Here is a 14,431-nt window from a genome sequence, read left to right on the forward strand (position 1 = left end):
AGCATGGGATGAGGAACACATTATGCTCAACTTGACCTTGTCTGCCACAGTGCAATGGAGAAGATGCATATTATTTATGACTATTATGATGTACAAACACAGACATCAACTTTGCATACTACAACCCCAGTCTATATTTACCTGTTTACTTTGGGTTGGGTAAATTAGATGACTCGTGCAAGCTGCAAACATTTTTTAAAGTAATAAAATAAATAAATACAAATTCCTGCCAATTCCAGTCTTTCATTTGACATTAACAGTGAGGTTGTAAGGTTATACATACTTGAATGGTATGAAAAAAACATAACACTTCTTCCAAGTCTTGGAACATAAACTTACACTTGACTTGAATTTGATAGTTGCAACCTAACTATCCCTTATCTGAACTGTTTCCATAGTTACCAAAACAAAATGTTGAAAGTGCATCAAATGTCTAGAATAAGACAACCCTTGAATACTGTAAACCAGTGGTTCCCAAACTGGGGTACTACAGGGGGTCGCTACTTGGGAGAAAGCGGGGAAATGCAAAATGTAAGTACAAGTCATGAAAATAAATACAACATTAAAATAAATTTGCTCAGGAGGCACCAATTGCAACTCTTTCACTCCATTTCTTATTTTGTGATATTATATTCCACAAAAGGTGGAAAGGTGGAAGGGGTTCATTCATTGCATCATGCTATAGTTTTCTCTTGCCGTTTCCTAAGCAAAATGTTGTAGTCGGCTAAAGGGATTCAGAAATCAGGGAAAGAGGGTACTGAAGCCAAAAAGGTTTGAGAACCACATAAAACAATCAGAGGGGGGCCCTAGTGCAGTCTCACAGCAAGTACAAACAGACACAGAAGGATATTGGTACTAATAGTAATAGTAGCAGCAACTTGCAATGCTGTCAGCAGAATTAGCCTACCGAACTCGATTCAGTTTGAGGAAAGCGCCTCTCTCTAAAATGACTCTTGCTCTATTTCGACGGCCACGACTGAGGTCACCTGTAACGCTAAAGACTCGCTCAGCAAATGCTTGAGATGCTGGCATGGCCAGAAGATCTAAGGCGATAGGTTTTAGGCTCGGATAAACAGAATCTCCCTGTGCAGCCCAAAAGTCAAGGGCAGTCTCTTCGTTTATGGGCTGTGACAGCTGCTCCTTGAATTTCTTCATTTCCTGCCTGACACACGGCTTTGAGAGGCTAGGCCTGGATGGCCGGCTTGCTTTTGACAAGAATTTGAATCTGGGCCGCTTTCTCTGTGGTCCCTCTCTTGTTTCTTCTTCTCGCTCCTCTGGCTCCTCATCTTCAGCCTCCTCCTCCCGTACTACTGGTGGCACCAATCGAGCAATGTAATCTTCTGCTTTGGTCAGAAGCTCCTGAATTTGTTCATCGTCATTTTCAAGGAGTGCTTCAGGTGCGACTGTCGGGTCGAGGAAGCATGCAGCAGCAGTGAGGGGTGAGAACTTGGAGACAGTGTGATCAAGAAAGCAGCCGAACCGCTGGTCCATGTTTGCCTTCATCTTCTTTGCCAGGGAAGCTAGGTCCTTGAAGCTAGAACCCTGGGCATGGGGGAAGTCAGACAGGTGAGCATGCAGGTCCAGCAGGGCAGGCACCACCAGGGATAAAGACAGTGTGTCGCTCTGGAGCATCTGGGTGTGCTCAGCGAAGGGGAGGAGCAAATCTCTTAGAGCAGTCAGCCTCTGCCACTCACTTGGCAGTAGATAGTCCCAGCTCATCCCATCAGCGACCTGAACTACTGAGTCCTTGACTTTGAGAAGCCGTGATATCATCAGGTATGTGCTGGACCATCTAGTGGGTCAGTCTTTGACCAGAGTTAGTTTACACAGCTGCAGCAGTCGCTCAGTTGCCACCGACGACTTGCGGAAGAGCCTGACAAGCACTCTAACTTTGTCCAGTAGTCGTTTGATACTTACTTCTTTCTGGATCATGTTCACCACGAGTTGTAGTGTATGTACAACGCAGGGGGTCCTATCTATGGCTCCATACCTAGATAGATAAGACAAAAACACAGAGAAAAAGAAAGACTTTATTAATCTTCTATAGGAAATTCAATTACCAGGAACAACACCATGCAATACAATAAACAATGTATGCGCGCACATATTTATTGCTAAGAGAATATAACCAAGCATAGCTCAATGTGACAGACATAATCTAATCTGCTACTGAAAATGTTTATTAACAGTAAACTGAAATAATTTACCTTTGGTCTTCTCCAACCACCTCAGAGTCTTCGTCGTCACTCTCCATGGATTCATCCTCGGAGCTGCTGGGCTCATCCTGTTCATTAGTTTTGAACGCTGCAACCATGTTGCTTTCGTTATCAGTTATGACAGTCAGGATTTTGTGTTGTGGTATTCCCCAGTCCTCTGTGCATCGGTCAACACAAGCTTTTATAGACTCTGCAGAGTGTGGGTGGGCGATCTGGTCAAGTCTCAAAAGTATGTGCTTTGCTTTGTTCTCCACAGTGCAAAAATAGCATGCACTAATTGCCAGAAAAGACGCTGTAAGTCCTTTTTTGGTCCATATGTCCAGCCCAATTGTTACTTTGCGTGCTGTGGCGAGTCTCTCTTTGAATTTTTGTTTTTCGTCATTATAAAGCTTGTCAACTAAGTTGTTTATTTTAGTTTTTTTGGGTATGGTCAGCCTCTTATCAAAGGTCTCCATCATGAGGATGAAATCTTCATCCTCAACTGTGCGAGCAGGTAGACCGGTGCGTCCAATCCAAAGGGCCATCGCCTGTTCTTTAGCACCTTGTTCCAGCGAGTCTGACTTGTATTTGGATCCTGCGGCGAAGGCTGCTGGGATAGATGACTGTGCCCCGTCATTCTTTGGACCACCAGGTTTGGCTTTTGGAGTTGTGGTCTCTGGGATCTGGGTGAGGAAAAAAACAAAGAGGGGATACAATTACTCCATACACAAAGTAGACCTATAAAGGCCTACAGATGAATACAAAACAATCAAATGTAGGCTAATTGATTTAAGATATTACTGTGCTAACAGTATTATCATAAATTATATAACATTTTGAAGATTCAAATGATGGGATAAACACAATACTAGCCTATTATATATGCCTACCTGGCCTTAAGAGCTAAGAAAGCATACACAAATATCTTGCAAATATAAATTGCTGTTTAACAAATTGCAGTTTGACTAGTTAAGGCCCAATCATACTCTACGTTAAAGACGTTATTTTCGTATGAAAATAGAGTATAAATGAGGCTTTAGTAGGCTAAATCCAAATGCAATGCATGATCAGGAATTGCATTAAATATATATTTTTTCTCTTTCTGGACAAGTGAAAACGAGTCAAGCATAAGTTGCTTGTCCATAAACATCCTGACTAAACATGAAACGTTAGCAGTTGTGCTGTTCATTTAGACACATTGGGAAACAGCAACAGGTCTGAAAAGCTACATTTCCCCCCATATGTTTAACTCAAACATGGGACAATATATGGCATTTCACTTGCTGCCTGACCAAAAGTTTTACTCATAACAAGCTAGCTAGTGAATTGACGTTAGCAAGCCAGAAGAAGCTATCGCTAGGAGTAGGAGCCCCATTCATTTGCGCCTTGTGGAAAACTTTTAACTTTTTTTGCTAGCTTCTAGGACTAGCTTCCAGGCTAAACCAACGTGACTTCGTAGGAAATTTACCACAGGCCGATTGTCAGGTAACATTAACTTATGTTAGCATTAGCAAATGTAACGTTATATGATTTGTTAACAGGACTTGTTGCAGTTAGCAGCTTACCGTTGCAAATATAGCAGCGTGGTGAGCCTTCAGGTGCCTCTTGAGATTTGTGGTATTCTTGCCACCTATCTTGTAACCACATGTCGTATCCCCCTCTCCCGTTACAGTGCAATGTGTTTTCCGTTCAGTTTCATTATATGTAAAGTATCTCCATAAATCGTTTCTTCTGTTCCGACCACCAAGCCCCTTTGTTGTTGACGTACTTGACGCTGCCGCCATGTTCGCTGCGGGCCATGGTTCTTCACCTGTGTGTGTGTTGTGTTGTAACCACCACGGTGTGCTTGCCTGGTCCTGGTGGTGGGCGTGGTGGCTGCAAAGAGTATATACGAGGACAGGATGCATTCCTCATGTTTTGAGCTTTTGTCAGACTGCACGCACAATTGGGGTAAATGCCATGCATTTTGAATGTCGCCAACCCACTTACATTTTCGTCTCGTCTCGTCCCGTCAACGAAAACAACACATAGGTCTCGTTATATTTTTGTCATCAAAGAGCTATGTTTAGCTCGTCAACGCCTCATCTTCGTCATGAAAAAAAGGGGCGTTAACGAAATCATTTCGTCATCGTCATCGTTGACGAAATTAACACTGCGCTGGAGAGAAGAATTTCTCACATTTCACGGGGAACCAAATGAAATGTGAGTGACGGGCTGGTTTACCAGGCTGTCCACATAGGCCTATGAGGTTCAAAACTATAGATCTCTGACACCTTGTAACAACCAAATAATCATCATAATAATAATAATAGTAATAATAATAATAATAGTAACAACAATAACACTACCAATAATATTATAATAATAATAATAATAATAATAATAATAATAATAATAATAATATTAATAATAATAATAATAATAAACAATAATAGTAGTAATAATAATAACAACTTACAATAACAACAACAATAATAATAATAATAATAATAATAAAAATAATAATTAGCCGGCACTCACGGTAGGCTAATTTGAACAAAGCCTTTTGATGTGTGTTTGTATATTTCTGAATGTGTCTCTTTCTCATTGTTGACAAAGGCTTTATGCCGAAACGTCCTATTTTTCTCTGCCCAATAAAAGGCTTTGTTCAAATTAGCCTACCGTACGTGCGGGCTCTCCTCTTTTATTGTTATCTATTATCCAGGCACCCGGTCTGTTGTTCATACAAGGAGTTGTGCACTTTACCTCAATTCTATGTAACAGTAATTAACCTTGATCAATGCTGTGTTGGGTCCTTGAATTTGGGGAAAAGGGTCCTTGAAACACACACACACACACACACCTCCTAATGTAATAGTTTTCATTTAATTGTGTTCCAGCTGCCTGTAAGACGTACTATGAAACACTACGTCGTAGTTACCGTTACAGCCAACCAGACCTTGAGGGGCAGGCCGAAGCGATGAAGACATCGGCCAAGAGTCGACAGAGAAGGAAGAGGGTAAGCACTGACCACAAAATGCATATTTTCATTTGCATTATTTTTCTGTCACTTTGAGTTGAGTTGTACTGATTGTCTGTACTGATGTTCACAGTTGCTGGAAGCAAGGCGGAGTGTACTAACGGCAAATGACATGGACTTGTGGAAAGGCGTCACAACAGACATGATGTCCGATGAAGAAGATGGCATAGTTGATGGACTGCCTGGTTGGGTTGTGCGACCACCTTCCTTTCGCAGCCAGGAGCTCGCAAACCTGTGTGCTACACTCCAAGCAAAGCTGGACTCTGATCAGAAATACACTGCGACACACCACAGACGCTTGCGCACCGGCACAGATTCTGACAGAATGCCCCCTAGATCATATAGACTCAGAAGCGGCAAAAATATATTTCAGGCCTCACTTGATGCCCATTGGCTAGCATTGGCCACTGAATTTATTTCAGAGTTTGCAGTTGAGTGGAGTTGTTTACATTTGCAGTTTATATTTGAAGAGCGTTTTAATGGATCTTTTTTTGTTGTTGCAATATGTGTGAGCAGCATGTGCACAGGCTGAATAATTTGTTTCAGAGTTTGCAGTTGAGTGGAGTTGTTTCAATTTGCAGTTTACATGTTGACATTTTGAAGTGTTTTTTTTTATGAATCTTTTTTGTTGCAATAACTGTAATTAACATTAGTTAATGCTGCCTTTACATGCCGATACCTAAATCTTTTTTTCTTGTAATATTTCAGTCTCCTCTCCTTTGATGCTTTTTATCTTAGATCTTAATTGTTTATGACATGTACATGTGTATTTTGATTTGCATTTGATTTAATAAAACTTTACTATTCACGATGTTCCTCGCAAATGTTCTTCCCCATTCAATAAATAAATATTGATGGCATTCATTGAAGTGTAACAATAACGTGAATTTAAGCACACAGCATTGATTTATTATTATTATTATTATTGTCATTAATTACTACCAGCACCACTATTATTATTATTATTATTATTATTATTATTATTATTAGGGAGGGGTTTAACCAAGCATGACCAGGGGTTTGACCAATAGCAAGTGATATTTCTCTGTGGCTCCATCCAATGAATGGACAAGCTAGCGGTTAGTGACAGCTCTATCCACCAGTCACAAGCCATCTTGTATTGTGAGAGTGAGCTGCTCTCATCCAATGAATTAATTCGTTTTTTGCTAGAGGGCTGAGCTCGCTGCTATTCACATTCTAATTAGGCGCACTGCAAGGTGTGAAACGATCTATTGTCGCGGCTGAAAGTCCCCCCCCGCCCCCGCCCCCCGTGCCGACACCCGAGGATGCGTTTTCGGCGATCAGCGGACAAAACAAACGCAACACCACAGGTTTTGTACTGCCGTGAACTGCCAGGAATTAGAGAGGTATGTGGCCGTATGTGGCCATTTAAGGGGACGGAAACCCGGCTTTTCGTGCAGTGGGGGGAGCAGTTGACTAATGGGGGAGCAGTTAGGCTAATGGGGGAGCAGTTGCCATAAGCGTCAAAGATTACTTCCATGGGTTTGCATTGACTTTAGTCGGAAAGCCCAAGTCGTTTCATGGGTCGCTCAAGGGTACCATGTTAGTAACAAGCGACGCACAAGGGATGGGACAAAGCGTCAATATGCTACGTGCTCGGAGTGAGAACGTGTTGGGCATGCCTATGTCCAGTACAATTGGAGGCATGCACTTGTGCACGTCCATAATTTGCATTGTGCACGGCGTTAAACGAGCGCAAATGCTAAATTACCGCTTTTGCAAAGATAGCTCTCCATACCTGAGAGACTCCAGTCTCCAGTGTTGATCCTCCAGTCCAGCAGACAGCAGCGTCACTCCTGAGGCTCCTGGACTATTGTAGCTCAGGTCCAGCTCTCTCAGATGGGAGGGATTGGAGCTCAGAGCTGAGGCCAGAGAAGCACATCCTTCCTCTGTGAGTAGACAACCTGAGAGCCTGCACAGACAGACAGACAGACAGACAGACAGACACACACACACACACACAGTAATTACATATATATGATAAGATAATTGGATTACTTAACAGGATTTTTTGTACATGAACCATATTGTGATATACATTGGTATCGAAACTGACCCCTGTGCCTATCGTGATATTGATTTAAACCGTATTGCCCAGCCACAGTATACCCCGTTTGTTCTGCTCTCTCTTCTCCCCCTCCCTCCCCCTGTTCTCGCCCTTCTCCCCCTCTCTCCCTCTCTAATATAAGATTGTTCAATCCTGTTCATTGATAGTGCTTAGCTAGGCTTTCAGTTAGACACATTCTCTGTAAAGCCCTCTGAGACATGCTTGTGAATTAGGGCTAAATAAATCAACTTTTTTTATAATACTTTTTATTGTCATCCTGTATTTTCGTACATCTTTGCCCATATTATCTTGTGGTGATGGCAATTCTTCTTTTTTGTATATTATAATAGAGACATGACAGATACGTATAAACATACATACATAACATACATACAGATTAGATGACATGGGTGTGTGCTTCACCCAGTGATACTCAACGCACCCTACAAATACAGATACAAAATACCTGTGAGAGAGAAAAAAAAAAGAAAAAGAAAAAAGACAAAAAGTACAGAGCCTTACTCAAAGTAAGGTAGTGCTCCCCTACGTGACTGTCCGCATTAATATAGGGAACATCAATTCAGTAGCTTCAGGTCATTATTGTTATTATTTTATCTGGTTGCACTGAGGATTACTTCACCACCTGATAGTGGTTTAACCAGTTAGACCATCTATCTTCAAATAGTTTCAGATTCCCCTGAATCTTATAAATGAAGTACTCCATCTGATATATTTGTTGAACCGTTTCTCTCCATTTGTCTATCAGAGGGCTTGTTTTTTGAAGGCACCTTCTTGTTATTTGTTTCAGAGCTGTTATGCGCAGTATCCTTAATAAATATTTGTCATTTTTATTTTGTATTTTTTCCACCGTTCTGCCCAGCAGCACAAAGTCTGTATTCAGATGGCAGTCTTTAAGATGGTGTTAATTTCCTTCTGCATATTGTTCCAAAACGGTTGTAATACTGGGCAGAACCAAAAAATGTGACTGAATAAAATATTATATTAATGATGATAGGTTTAATCATTTCGTACTGTAAAAAATTCCCTAGTGGTAATTCTTTTAGGTACCCTGTCAGTCAAGGGCCCTCACGTTTTCCTCTCTATTACCGCACCCCTGGTTCCAGGACGAGGCACGCGCCAGTTACGTTATCTTTAGAGCATCCCAGTAAATACAATATTCCTGGAATGTGAGTTTAACAAACCAGTTACATGTCCTCTGCATTCTACATCAGATTAAGACATTACTGTTTGTTTTATTTTGTATGTTACATACTTATTGGCCAAGTTATGTTAGTTTATGGGCTAGGAAGTCTGCCAGGGTACAAGGGAGTATAGGCGGCCATCTTGCCTGCAGAGTTTTCAAATCAAGTAGAATACCGTTTTGCCAGACATTTGGGGGGTTTAGTCCTGATTTAAGTAAATCCTTAGCCAGAACTATTATGGCAGAACCAAAGTTACTTCTGTCTTTGCCTGAGGTGCATGCCGTCATCACTTGCTGGTATGTATTTACTTCTAAAATGCCCATTTCAGGTAATGTTGGATTTATTTCATTGCCGGGTGAGTACACGAGTCATAACATGTACATGTGAGTGTTTCTGGTGCTGTTCGAATGTGTATTTTTGGTGACTGAATGGGGGCTCACATCCGGCTTCGACATGGGTGGTCGCATTTTACGCAGCTCCCGGCTAAACCAACGCAACAGAATAACAACAAGGTTTTTTGCGCATTTTCTACTTTCCCTCCTGTGGATTATGGACTTGTACGTGAACTCACCACTTAAACAACTCCAGACAGAAGTGGAAAGTAGCGAAAACGCAAAAAAACAGTCCCATTGTGACTTCTATTTGTTAACGGGCTCGGAGAGGAAACATCCAGCCTTTGGAACCGCGGCGATTCACGCAGCACTCACGGCGAATCCGGACCGCAAGAAATTACCCCCGACAGGCAAGTTTGATAGAAAATCAATGATTCTATTATATTTGCTCCTGTCGGGAGACATACACCAGAACCCGGGTCCAGTCATGACACGGAGACAGGCACGACAGTTAGGACTGTTGACCCAGGAAGCGGCGGCTAGCATAGCTAGCAATACAGGACAACTGCTGCCAACACAGACAGCGGCGGCTAACGACACGATCAACGGCAACATTCCTCCACTATCACCTCTACAAAAGAACCCACGAGAGGCCACAGTGAGAAGGAATGAACCGGAGTTCACAATCGTGGCGCCCAGCACGTCGCGGGACTTAAACAGCGAGGCATCGCCCGATGGCAGGCGAGCTAACGTGGCTAACAACAATGGGCATAGGACCCAGGAAGCTAACGTGGCTAACAACAATGGTCATAGGACCCAGGAAGCTAACGTGGCTATCAACAATGGACATAGGACCCCATCCCCCCCTCCCCACCTACCGCCACCCGGTCAACCAGACACCACAGAACGGATCACAGACAATCAACACCTTGAACTCGACGACATAAACCAGATAACGAACGCAAATGGACTACACATATTCCACCTAAACACAAACAGCCTGAGACCTAACCTGGCTGAAATCAGACAATTGTTTATGAACGGTAAGGCAAACATATTGTGCTTCACAGAAACTAAACTAGATGCATCTGTACAGGATCCAGAGATAGAAATCGAAAACTATTCAATAGTCAGGAGGGATAGGAATCAGTATGGAGGTGGTGTCTGTGTGTATATTCATAAAGATACCAAATTCATCAACCGTACTGACCTTAACCATGATGAAATTGAAACTGTTTGGATTGAAATCTTGTTCGAAAGGGCTAAATCCGTACTAGTAGGCACAATCTATAGACCGCCAGAACAGAGTGGCTTCTATGACACACTTGATGGGTGTTTAGCTGGGGTGGAGGGTGTAGAAAGGATTCTTATTAGGGACTGGAACACGGATATGCTACGTAAAGTAACACCCGTCTTCAAGGCCTTCAGTAGGTTTTGTGATCTGCACAGTTTCGGCCAGCTAATCACCCAACCAACAAGGGTATGTGATTCAACCATTGACAGTAAATATAATGGACCACCTTAGCTATATGTTTTTGACACGGCAAAATGAAGCTCATTTCCCGATATTGTTTGATTTCGTTTGATTGGATGAATGGATTTTCCTGTTGCATTGTGGGAAATCTGTTCAAACCTGGAGCCGGGAAAACAGGAAAGGGCGTGAGCGTGGAGGGGACTCGGGGGAGGGTTTCCTCCGCCACGGCATCCATCTTGTTCATGTTATTTTCCCTGCTAGCCGTTAGCTTGGCTAACAAATGTTGCTAACGTTAGTTGCTATTGCTAGCCTTGTTCCATTGCTCTCACAGTGAATACAGTAGCCCGAAGAAAAACCAGAGTATTATTTCCTCCAGACCTCGCGCGGCGTCACCAGCCTGCCGCTTGCATCTTCCACAAAATCTAGGTAATCTTATTTTCTAACGTAACGCTAATTGCATAGCATGACATTAACGCTAGCTACATGTCCATTTGTCATTACAGGAGGACGTTAGACTAGAGTAGCATAAGTTAACGTTATACAACGTTAAACAGTATTGCATGCTGCACAGATTCGGACGTAGACAGAAAACAAACGCAGTTCTGTTTACCTAGGTTACCTCTTTGAGATGAGGCAGATTCAAAGCATACTCATATGATCTACCAGCTATAGCGTTATATATCTAGCTAACGTTAGCTAACTATCAATCAATGAGGGGGAACAAGGGGGTTCAACTCCTCTGGATAGTTTATCCACCTCTGCATTTACAGTATTTACCAATCGATCGCACGTAGTGTTGGGTAAGCAAACGTTAACGTTATACAGTGATTAACAGTGTCTAATTCGTTTCTTCCAGGGGTAGCCGCCGTCCAGTACCAGATGGGACACACACAACAGAGGATCATGATTTGTGAAGATCAAAGCTATAATATTCTGTTCTCCTGAGATTAACGCTAAACTACACAACAGAGGATCATGATTTGTGAAGATCAAAGCTATAATATTCTGTTCTCCTGAGATTAACGCTAAACTACACAACAGAGGATCATGATTTGTGAAGATCAAAGCTATAATATTCTGTTCTCCTGAGATTAACGCTAAACTACACAACAGAGGATCATGATTTGTGAAGATCAAAGCTATAATATTCTGTTCAAGTTGTAGCTAGTGCCAGTGACCGGAGAATATTGTTATATTTGCTTGTTTTAATGCTTTTGTCAATAAACATTGTCAACAAAGATAGCCTTGTTGTATATTATCATGTATAAGATTGTTGATGTCGAGTGAACACAAACAAACTACGAACCGAAGATTGGACCAGAGGACATGACGACGGAGAAACCAGCAGTCTGCTTTAATCAATGAATGCTTAATATTTATTGAAACGAAATATGGTGATATCTGGTGGGCTGAAATTACTCTCTCTAGCTAGGGTAACTGGCTTATATTGTCATATTATTGTAATGTCTGCTACACCATACAAATATATTTCGATATAATTCAAACAATTAGCTCACCATGGGCTGGACTGTATTGCTGTGAAAAATTTACATTTGATTGTTTTAAGTGTTACACGTTATATTTTTAACTGAGCTTTGCGGAATTACCTCAACACAATTGTGTATCAGCTTTAAATGTCCAATATATACAGCGTTAAACAAACGACCAGCAGCATTCAAATGTGCAAAAACGTTATATTTATTGAAATGTGGTGATCATGTCACAAGTCACATTACATAACGATATAGCGTTAGGTGTTCTTTTGATCAACAGACCTCATAATGGGGATCTATACTGTTACTACGTTGCTAGCTAGCTAGCCGCAGATCAGCTCTGAAGCCCCAACTTGTATGGTCGCTGCCCGTCCACTAAAACCCGATTTCGATATAGCATTTTAGGTGTTCTTTTGATCAACATACCTCATAACGGGGATCTATACTGTTACGTGTGTCTACTAACATCATTAAAATATCATAAAGGTAACGCTGTTTCTGTTATTTTACTTTTAATCTCTGGCTACGTTGCTAGCTAGCTAGCTAGCTAGCCTGCCTTGGCAACTGGTTGGGATCATCTGGTTTCCTGTGGCTGATGTCAATCAAAGAAAATCCCGCCCCCAAAGTTACAATTTTTATCGGCTCTTTTACTCGAAATGGGACCATAATTTAGAAAACGGAGCCCAGGAGAGTATGAAAAAGACTTGAAATTGTTTATTCAGACCATAAGCTCATTCGGAAAATGTTTATTTAAGACACAGAACGAGAGAGAAGTCGGCTCATTTTTACATTGGAGCCAATGTACGTGTCGTCACTTTAGAGTTTTAGAGTTTTATTAGGATCCCCATTAGCTGCTGCAAAGCAGCCGCTAATCTTCCTGGGGACCTGACGTGCGCCCCCCTGCGGACTTTTCGAATTAATGGAATTCCAGGACTGGCCTCATACATTCCCTAATTCTGTTGCCCAATGGATTCAACACAAACTACCATTGACCTCATTCTGACCTCTGACAAGTCCATGATCTCCAACAAAGGGGTGATAGCATGCGGGCTAAGTGATCATTATATGATTTTCTGTACCCGCAAAAAGCCAAAACAAAAGGCCGGCTGTCACAAAACAGTCTCATCTAGGGACCTCAAAACCTACTCTAGAGAGGCCTTTAACCAAGAACTGGAGAGCATGGACTGGTCAGATGAGCTCAGTGGTACACTAGATGAAGAAACATGGCTTGGGTTCAAAACCAAATTCACAACAATACTCAACAACATGGCACCCCTAAGAACCACCAGGGTTAAAAATTGCGCTGAGCCATGGATGCACACTGAAATACTGACCGCTATGAAAACCAGAGACAAAAAATGCTCGGAACTTCATAAAAGTCAGACAAAGCTTACCAAAAGCCCAAACAGTGAACTCCAAGCCCACGTGGTTGAACTAAAAATTCAAAGAAACAGACTAAGAAATGACATAAACACCATGATCAAAACCGCAAAAAAAAGATTCATCAATGACAAAACTGAGGAAAACAAAAACAAACCCAGAGAACTTTGGAAATGACTCAACAACCAACTAGGCTGCAGCAAAAAACTAAAAACCAGATTTACAAACATAAACATAAAGACAGAAAACACTCTCATCACAGACAAACTGGATGTGGCCAAATACCTAAACATATTCTTCACAAACATAGCCACAACACTGGTTAATAAACTACCCTCCCACTCAGGGCATTTTGGGGTAGAACACATAGTAGCATACTACAAAAACCTAGGGGTCCACAAAGACGACTTCAAACTTGAAATGGTATCAACAGATGAGGTACTCAAAAAACTGAGCACCCTCCAACCTAACAAGGCCACTGGCCATGACAACATCCCTTCCAAATTCCTCAGAGACTCAGCAGCCGCCATCACCCCAGTCATCACACACATAATAAACCTCTCCATAAAACAGGGACACGTCCCCAAGGACTTCAAAATTGCGAGAGTGACCCCCCTGCACAAACAGGGCAGCAAATTGGACCCAGGCAACTACCGCCCTGTTTCTATTCTTACCTCCATCTCGAAAGTCATGGAAAAAATAGTATACGAACAGGTCGAAAAGTACCTTGCGGAAAAAAATCTAATCTACGAATTCCAATCCGGCTTCAGAACATCCCACTCCACTGACACATGCCTTCTCTATTTGAACGACCACATCAAACAAGAGGTGGACGCGGGCAAATACTGCGGCATGGTCATGCTGGACCTACAAAAGGCCTTCGACACTGTCAATCACTCCATTCTGATTGACAAGCTAAAAGCAATAGGTTTTGATAGTCTATCAGTGAGCTGGATGCAATCCTACCTGGAGGGGAGAGAACAGATGGTGGAGGTAAACGGTACGCTGTCCCCCCCCTCACAGTGAGCTGTGGTGTTCCACAAGGAAGCATACTAGGACCGCTACTGTTCCTAATTTATGCAAATGACATGGCGTCAGCTTGTGACTGCAACTTGTTCTTGTTCGCGGACGACTCAGCCCTGCTGGTCTCTGACAAGAACAAGTTACAGGTTGAAAAAATCCTCAGCTCAGAACTCGGCAAAATCTGCACCTGGCTCGCTGATAACAAACTATCATTACACCTGGGTAAAACAGAGTCCATTCTCTTC

The 14,431-nt window shown here is 42.2% G+C and overlaps 1 protein-coding gene across 1 annotated transcript in view; it reads right to left on the minus strand.

The window, feature by feature from the left end:
• Nucleotides 1-1,800: 1,800 nt before the first annotated feature.
• The window catches only part of LOC310792000 (NACHT, LRR and PYD domains-containing protein 3-like), a gene marked incomplete at both ends in the record, with an annotated part of 67,296 nt that continues 54,665 nt past the window's right edge, over nt 1,801-14,431 (minus strand). The window contains 4 exons of the mRNA XM_083653682.1: nt 1,801-1,990; nt 2,208-2,373; nt 2,758-2,878; nt 5,357-5,492. Coding sequence (XP_083509808.1) covers nt 1,801-1,990; nt 2,208-2,373; nt 2,758-2,878; nt 5,357-5,492 — 613 coding nt within the window. The remainder of the gene's footprint in view (nt 1,991-2,207; nt 2,374-2,757; nt 2,879-5,356; nt 5,493-14,431) is intronic.

Source organism: Poromitra crassiceps, assembly GCF_964638095.1.
Source record: "Poromitra crassiceps genome assembly, chromosome: 17".
NCBI lineage: Eukaryota > Metazoa > Chordata > Actinopteri > Beryciformes > Melamphaidae > Poromitra > Poromitra crassiceps.